The sequence below is a fragment of the Natator depressus genome, chromosome 28 (assembly GCF_965152275.1).
Source record: "Natator depressus isolate rNatDep1 chromosome 28, rNatDep2.hap1, whole genome shotgun sequence".
Lineage (NCBI taxonomy): Eukaryota > Metazoa > Chordata > Testudines > Cheloniidae > Natator > Natator depressus.
Window position 1 is genome coordinate 910313 of NC_134261.1, and position 8607 is coordinate 918919.

Below are 8607 nucleotides of genomic sequence, written 5' to 3' on the forward strand. Positions count from 1 at the left end.
TATGGAGCGGCAGCGTGAACCCACCATCTGGTCACAGGGGCAGGAATATTCATCCAAGGAACACAACACCCCAAGCGCGACCAAGGGCACAAAACGACCGATCCCAGCACGTGCCCTGGCTCCAGCTATCACTTACCAGCCCATTCTTGTACTCCGGCTTCCCGTCTATCATCCGCATGTTCTGAATCCTGTGTGCCCGGAGGAAAGGGGGGGAGGAAGCTTTAAGCCAGCAGCAGGCGCTCAGCGGGGGCCTGCCACTTATTTATACATCAAGATCAGTTTCCACGTATCTAGGGATCAAGGGTGGATCTGGGACAAGGGAAGAGTGCAGTCCAGACTAGCTTGCCCTGTGATCCCTGCAACCGAAGCAAGGTCAAGTCTTTATGAGACCCGCCCCCAGAACAGCGGCACTATGGGTCATGCTCCCTATGTATGCATCCCTGCCCCTGGAAGGTGGGGAAGAGTTCAAATCCCGTGGCCTGTTCACTGCTGATAGGGGGCGATTCCCTCCTGTGGTGATGGGCACTGCTGTCCCGTTAGGGCTGAGAACTCACCAACTCAGCTCTCAAAATACCCACATGGGAGGAATGTGGGAGCAGGGATGGATTCCCCTCCAGCAACAAAACCCTCCACTCCCTGTTCCTGACCCATCTCTGTGCCCCCCTCAACCATCCTAGCCTCTGCCGAGGGCACACCCAGCGCTCCTCCCACTCGCCTGGTCTTGGCGATATCCACCGGCATTGAAGCAGCCGTGGTCACCAGCCCGCTGATCATACTGGCACAGAAATGGCAGAAGATGTTGTCTCGGAAGTAACCTGGAGAGGAGAGAGAGGAGGGGTTTTAGGACCCGCTGGAGGTCAGAACTAAGCCGTTCTCGAGCAGGGGGGCTAGGAGCCAGGACTCCTGGGTTCTATACCCAGCTCTGGGAGGGGAGTGAGGTCTCGGGGGTTAGAGCAGGTGGGGCTGGGAGCCAGGACTCCTGGATTCTCTCCCCAGCTCTTCCGATGAGATATTGGGAAACAGGCCTGCCCCTCTCTGTGCTTCAGTCCAATGTGGATAACACTTAACTACCTCCTGGGGGGCAGCCTGGACTGGTTAGCAGGGGAGATGCACCAAGCATAATACTGGCATGTTTTTTGGCTCAAGCAAGTTGGCGGGGTGCTATCTCGCAGCCATACATTTTATGTCAGACACGTGAGTGGGACTTACCGGAGCCCAGCAAGAACTGCTTGGACTGAGAGTAGGAGGCTAACTGGGCAGCATTCACAACCACCGCTCTGGCCATGGTGGGGACACAGCCCTGCAATGCAAAGAGAGAAGGGGCAGTTAACGGGGGAGGACACGGGAAACACCATGCAGACACGAGGATGGGGAATCTAAGCGCTTGCCTTGCGTGAGAAGCAGATGCCTGCCACAGACTAACACCCCTTCGGCCCCCTGAATGTGTTTTCCCGTAGGCTGTGTGGCATCACGCCCCATATTCTTCAGAGTAATATGATGATATGATTATGGCGTAACTACAATGTATTTTATGCAAGATAGGTCCTGTAAGAGGTCATTGAAACGGTTCTGATTCACTGAATAGGATTATCCTAGTTGTATGCATGTATCATTTTGGTAGCTGAGAATACTGAAGTTAAGAATATTGTTTATGCACCTATTACACATGTGTTTACACCTGGGGACGGCCCACAAGACAGAATGCGAACAAGTCAATGGCCCATTAGGGAGAACAAAAGGTCTTAGAAGATGCTAATCTCCCCCTGGGGAGGCTTCCTGAGGACATTACAACCAGCCTCTGACTCATGGCTGCTATGGCCCTACAGGGGCATGTGACCAAGTCACCTGGTACTGGACCCCATCTTGGAATGCCAGTATTTTTCCACTGAAAGGCGTGGGAACCAAGTTTGGAAACAAAGAGTTCTCGCCATATGCAAAAGCTATTTAAGGCAGGCGAGTGACATCATCCTGGTTCCTCTTCACTGACTCCCCACCCAGAGGAGATGCTGGGGAACACCTGAGAAACAAGGACTGGACTGGGGGAGAAGGGCTGAACCCAGCCTAGAGGGATTTCTAGCCTGTGAAAGGAATACCTGGAGTTTTCAGCTGCAAGCAAGTGCAGCTTGCCTTCCAGAATCTCTGCAATCTGCCTAAAATAACATTTGCTAGACATATCCAATTTCTTTAGCATATTAAGATTATCTAGTAAATAAACAAAAACAATCTAATCTGCTTTGATCTGTTTGCTATCCCTTATAATCACTTAAAATCTGTCTTCTGTAGTTAATAAACTTATTTTTGTTTTGTCCAAAACCAGTGTGTGGAAGTCACAACTGGAGGCAAAAAGCTGTGTGTATTCCTTTCCTGAGGGAGGGGACGAATTTCATGAGCTTACGCTGTACAGTTCCCTGTGCAGCGCAAGACAGTATAATTTTGGCTTTACCCTCCGGATGGGGGGATGCACTTGAGTATCTGGGCAGTTCCTTAGCTGAAGCCTTCCCAGGCAGAGCTGATCTCAGCGTCTGTGTGTGTGTTTCTGCAGCTGGGTGTGTCCCTACCTGTATGTGTGCTGGTGAAAGTGTGTCTGCAGCTTGTCACAGGGTGAGGGGGAGCCCAGGCTGGTGGGTCAGGTGGGCTCAGTGGTACCCCAGTTCCAGGTCTACCCTGGAGGGTTTGTATCCCACAAACCCAGTCTCCCCCCCTCCGCCCAAGTAAATTCTCCTGGGTTCATCCGCCGCTGGGCCTAGCCCTCTAATGAGCGCCGTACCCGCCAGAGTGTCAGAACGCCCTCTTCGCGGGTTATCCTCAGCAGTGCATTGAAGACGTTGGTGTAGCCTCTCCTCTGGTCACGGGGCAGCCTGGGAACAGGAACAGAGGAAGGGAGCAAGGGGGCAGTTCAGACGCACAGACCCCCTCAGAGCGTGGGTTACAGCAGCAGGCTGGGGCCACTGAGTTTCTCATGGGGGCTAGCGGCACCACCGCCAGGCAAGGAAGCAGCGGCATTACCGGATCACACGCAGTTCAAACCCGCTCACCTGCCATCCGCCGTCATCCTGATGAGCGCCACTTCAGCCGGTGTGCCCACAAAGGCCCCGGTGGCGCCGGCCGTCATCCCGATCCCCGCCTTCATGAAGAAGTTGGGCGGCGTGCCGTCTGCCTTGGTGAGCCTCTCAAAGAGGATGGTGTAGATGCCCAGGCGGGTGGTGGTGTAGGTCGCCTGTCTCAGGAGCCCTGCCGACAGCCTGCCAAGGGTGGGAGGGTTATGGGCCTCTGTGGTTGCTGGACTCCTGGGCTCTAGGCCTGGGTCCAGCTCTGCGGCAACCATGAGAATTGGGTGCGTTTCCTCACAGAGCTTGAGGCCTGGCACACAGGAGGGCCAGAGAAAGGCTGGCCACGACACAAGACATGCGTCTCCCGGCGGCATGGACAGCGATGGCTTCCCGCCGGCACCATGTGTGCCTGGCCCTCACGAGCACTTGACTTTACCCCGGCATGCACCGAGCGTGGCTCAGCTCCGCACTGGCGAAAGGAGCAGAACCGACAAAAGTTAACGCTATACCCACGCCGGGCTCAAACATTTCCCACAGGGCCACTCAGCGCCCGCCGGGAGGCAATGATCCTGGTCACAACACAGCTGGGGCTGTGGTGCCATGTGTAGCCTAGAGGGGAAAGGCCTCATGTCCCGTTCGTCAATCCCTGTGCCAGAACAAAGGAGCCGTCAGGAAGGTGCCCTCAATCACCCATCCCCGCCCCCTCATACCCAGTGTAGATGCCGCGGACTCCTTCCTTCCTGAGGATGCTCCTGACTGCATGAAAGCTGGTTTTGTACTCTTTGGTCTTGGCTCCTTCCCCACTCAGCTGCATGCGGTTCTTCACCAGGTCCAGGGGCTGCACGAACACAGTGGCCCCCATGCTGCGGAGCCACAGGGAGCGTTTTACAAGAGACAAAATGGAGACAACCGGCCTACACGGTGCAGTTAAGGAGTATCTAAAGTGATCGCCTGTACTGGGATAGCGCCTAGGAGCATACATCATGGATCAGGACCCCACTTTAGAGCTGACAGCCTAAGCTTTGGGGTAATATTCTCCTCCATTTCTCACAGGGGACCCAGGAGCCCTGACAGTCAGCCCCCTCCACTAGCCACTCCTCATAAAGCTGCCAATTGAACCCAGGAGTCCCAAGTGCCAGCTCTACCCACAACAAACACAGGGCAGTTTTCAGAGTAGCAGCCGTGTTAGTCTGTATTCGCAAAAAGAACAGGAGGACTTGTGGCACCTTAGAGACTAACAAATTTATTTGAGCATAAGCTTTCGTGAGCTACAGCTCACTTCATCGGATGCATTCAGGGCAGTTTATCTGTAAGTGGAAATAGCCAGCTTGCCAGGAAGGGACTGCCACAGCTGTCCAGCCTGCCACAGCATTCAAATCATCAGGTCCAAAATTCAGACAACCAAATAACTTTCGGACACATACTCCGCTTCGGACTCTGACCCACACGTAAGAGGGGGAGGAGAGAGTGCTTATTTATCAACGCCACAACCCCCAGTTTAGAGAAGAGATTTAGGGAGCGGGCCCAGGAGTTACTACCATCAATGAAAACACTCGCCTTGCTTGCTTTGGACAATCCACAGGGGTGGCACAGACCTACGGGTGACAGCAGGAAGGGGAAGCCTCAGATGTGTGGGTTAGGAAACTCTAGCCTGCCCTCCACTTTCGAACCAGCGCCCTATTGAAGATGAAAGACTTAGCCTGTTCTCTGATTCCCCTGAGCTAGCTGGTCCCCATTCCCGAGAGGGAAGAGACCCTGTATCCTCTGGAGCCAGCCAGTCCCGCCTGGAAGCTGCTCCTAGAGGTGGAAGGGCCCGAGGCGGCCAGAGGCTAATAGCACATTTGCTAGGCATGTTCTGGTGAGGATTAAGAGTAAGAGAAACAGCAGCTAACCCTCAGGCGCTGTCCCTCACAAACCTCCTAGTCAGGCTAAAGCTCAAGGAAACCCTCAGGCTGCAACAAGTGGATTAACATTTTTGGCCACGGCAAAGCCATGCTTTGCTCCACACATAATCCCATGCTGCGCCAGTTTGCCAGGTCCTGAGCACAGCAGGTGATGACCAAACACAGGGCACCCCCACTTCACGGGGCAACCAGTCACATCCCTGCCAAGGAACAGCGTTCACTGTGGTGCCAGCTAAAACCTAACAAAAAGAAAAGGAGGACTTGTGGCACCTTAGAGACTAACAAATATATTTGAGCATAAGCTTTCGTAAGCATCTGATGAAGTGAGATGTAGTTCACGAAAGCTTATGCTCAAATAAATTGGTTCGTCTCTAAGGTGCCACAAGTCCTCCTTTTCTTTTTGTGAATACAGACTAACACGGCTGCTACTCTGAAACCTAAAACCTAATGTTACAAATCCTCGTTTTGGCACCTAGGGGAGGGCTCAGTGCTGGCGGGTTATACCCTCCTCTTCTCACAGGCCTCGTGTCTAAGGGCTGCCGGCAGCTTTATCGAACATGGGAAGCAGCACAGTCCGGTGGCCTGACCAGGAGTCAGGAGATGTGAGGGCTGTTCCCAGCAACTACTGACCCTCTGTGACCTTGGGCAAATAACTGCACCTCTGCGTGCTTCACCTGTGTAACACGACCCAGGAGTCAGTGGTAGTCTGTATTTGCAAAAAGAAAAGGAGGACTTGTGGCACCTTAGAAACTAAATAAATTGGTTAGTCTCTAAGGTGCCAAAAGTACTCCTTTGACTCAGGAGTCCTGGCTCCCAGCCCCCTCTGCTCTCACCCACCAGCCCCCACTCCCCTCCCAGTGCCAGGGGGAGAACCCAGGAGTCCTGGCTCCCAGCCCCCTCTGCTCTCACCCACCAGCCCCCGCTCCCCTCCCAGAGCCGGGGAGAGAACCCAGGAGTCCTGGCTCCCAGCCCCCTCTGCTCTCACCCACCAGCCCCTACTCCCCTCCCAGCGCCAGGGAGAGAACCCAGGAGTCCTGGCTCCCAGGCCCCTCTGCTCTCACCCACCAGCCCCCACTCCCCTCCCAGAGCCGGGGAGAGAACCCAGGAGTCCTGGCTCCCAGCCCCCTCTGCTCTCACCCACCAGCCCCTACTCCCCTCCCAGCGCCAGGGAGAGAACCCAGGAGTCCTGGCTCCCAGCCCCCTCCGCTCTAACCCACCAGCCCCCGCTCCCCTCCCAGAGCCGGGGAGAGAACCCAGGAGTCCTGGCTCCCCCAGCTCTAACCCGCTAGACTTCGCTCCCCTCCCAAAGGTCTCGTGTCTCCAGGCTACGGGGCGTCTGAGAAGAGGCAGGAATTGAGGGGGAGCGAAGGAGGTTGAGTCCGGAAGGGGACATGCCCATGCAGGGCTCTAGGAGCACCCCAAGCCCCAGCAGGGAAGCACGGGGGGGAGGGGTCGAGCGCGCGGGGAGGGGTCACGCTGTGGGGGAAAGGTCACGAGGAGGGGGAGGGGCGCGCGTGAGGGGGGAGGGGTCACGAGGGGGGAGGGGCGCGCGCGGGGGGAGGGGTCACGAGGAGGGGAGGGGCGCGCGCGCGGGGGGGAGGGGTCACGAGGGGGGAGGGGCGCGCGCGCGGGGGGGAGGGGTCACGAGGGGGGGAGGGGCGCGCGCGCGGGGGGGAGGGGTCACCAGGGGGGGGAGGGGCGCGCGGTCTCTCACCCGGCCAGGCCCCCGAACAGGAACTTCACAGCCTTGGGGGAGGTTTGGGGCCGCTCGGGCGCCGGCGCCGCCGCCGCCGCCATCGCCATCGCCATCGCCGGGTCCGGCCGGGCCGGGACCAAGGTGACTCCGGCGCCGGGACTGGAGCGAGCGAGCCCGGCTGCGCGCGCAGCCAACAGCGCTCCGGGGCGGGGCGGGGCCAAACCCGGCTGCGCGCGCAGCCAACGACACTCCCGAGGCGGGCGGGCGTGAGGGGCGGCTGCGCGCGCAGCCAGGCCCTCTGGCCTCCCCGCGTCTGGAGGGGGTTGCGCGCGTGGCGGCGGGGCCGCCGGTTTTGGCGGGAACGGCGGTTGGCGTTGGCGTTGCCGTTGCGGGCGCGCGCGGCCCGTGAGGAGGGGGCGGGGTCAGTAGTGCAGTACTCCCCGGCCAGCAATAAGTAATGGGCGGGGGGGGGATTAATACTCCACCCCCAGAAGTAATACGTGGGGGGTCTGGCAGGGACGCCTGAGCATAATACCCCCGGGGGGAGTACTCCCCGCACCCCCCTCCACACACACACCACGGCAAACAGTACTCGAGTATTGATACTCGGCACCTAATGACCCTTCCCGGTGATACTCAGCGGGGGGTACTCCCGGGCAACACCACCCAGGAGTAATACTCCGGGGCGAGGATACATACTAAGGCGCACGCACGCACACACACCCCCCACCGAGTAATACTCAGGTATCGAAGTCCTCCTGACATGCTCAGCTCCCAGTTATGCTGGGCCAAAAAACAGTGTCCCCCCCGCTAATACTGGGGGATCAATACTTGACACCCCGTGTCCCGTACAGATAATGCCCAGGGGGTGCATGTTCTGTGAACAGCACCACACGTGACTAATACTCGGGGGCCAGGGTACATACTACACCCACCCCAGAAATAATACTCAGGGATCGATGTCCCCCTGGCATGCTCAGCTCATGGTGTCCCCAGGAAATAACACCCTGGGGAAAATAGGAAAATACTCCACAGATATGAATAATAAAGTACTCACTCTGGCCTAGAAATACCTCCCCCCCTGCCCAAGATAAATACTCCAGGGACAGCACCACTCAAATCATACTTGTGGATCAATACTCTGCACATATTGCCCCTACAAATAACACCCCAGGGGATAAATACTCAGTGGCCCCAGACATAATACTCTTGGATTAATATTCACCACAGTGTCCTCTAGAAATATCCCGGGAGGGAATATATACTCCCCACGCTCCCCGGAAATAATACTCAGGCATCCATCTTCAACCACTAACATCTCTTGAGAAATGATACGTAGGGGTCAAGGTCAATCCTCAATTTGCCAATGCTGGCCCTTAGAAGTACCAGGAGATTAATACTCACAATAACCAATGCTGGCCCCTCAGACATAATGGGAGATTAATATTCAACCAGCACCATCGCCCGCCTCAAAAATAATACTTGGAGGTTGAGCCTCAATCGTTGCGGATTAATACTCAACTAATACCATCTCTTCAGACAAAATACTTGGCATTAACAATCAACTGCCAACATCACTTCCCTCGGAAATAATACTTGGCAATCAATGCTCAACCACCAGTGCCTAGACATCCCTGATTTAACCACTAGACCCCCCCCAACCCCAAGCTGGAGACAGAACCCAGGAGTCCTGGCTCCCAGTCCCCCTGCTCTAACCCACCAGACTCCACTCCCCTTCTGGGGACAGGGAAAGAACCCAGGAGTCCTGGCTCCCAGCCCCCCTGCACTAACCCACTAGATCCCCTCCTTTCCCAGGGCCAGGAAGAGAACCCAGGAGTCCTGTGTAACCCAGTTCTGTGCTACCGATTTCCCCCTCTTTGACAGTATTTGCACAGACATTAATTCCCATCCTTGCCAAGAGACCACAGCTCGACGTAGGCCCCTTCTCGATACTACA

General features: G+C 56.5%; 1 protein-coding gene across 2 annotated transcripts in view; it reads right to left on the reverse strand.

The window, feature by feature from the left end:
* Positions 1–6832, reverse strand: part of SLC25A11 (solute carrier family 25 member 11) — a 28445-nt gene extending 21613 nt beyond the window's left edge. For both annotated transcript variants that reach the window (XM_074941460.1, XM_074941461.1), the window contains exons 1-7: positions 6669–6832; positions 3761–3913; positions 3036–3242; positions 2768–2858; positions 1210–1300; positions 716–815; positions 137–188 (exon numbers count right to left, since the gene is read on the reverse strand). In XM_074941460.1, the coding sequence (XP_074797561.1) occupies positions 137–188; positions 716–815; positions 1210–1300; positions 2768–2858; positions 3036–3242; positions 3761–3913; positions 6669–6763 (789 nt within the window). In that variant the 5' untranslated portion in view covers positions 6764–6832. The remainder of the gene's footprint in view (positions 1–136; positions 189–715; positions 816–1209; positions 1301–2767; positions 2859–3035; positions 3243–3760; positions 3914–6668) is intronic.
* Positions 6833–8607: the final 1775 nt, after the last annotated feature.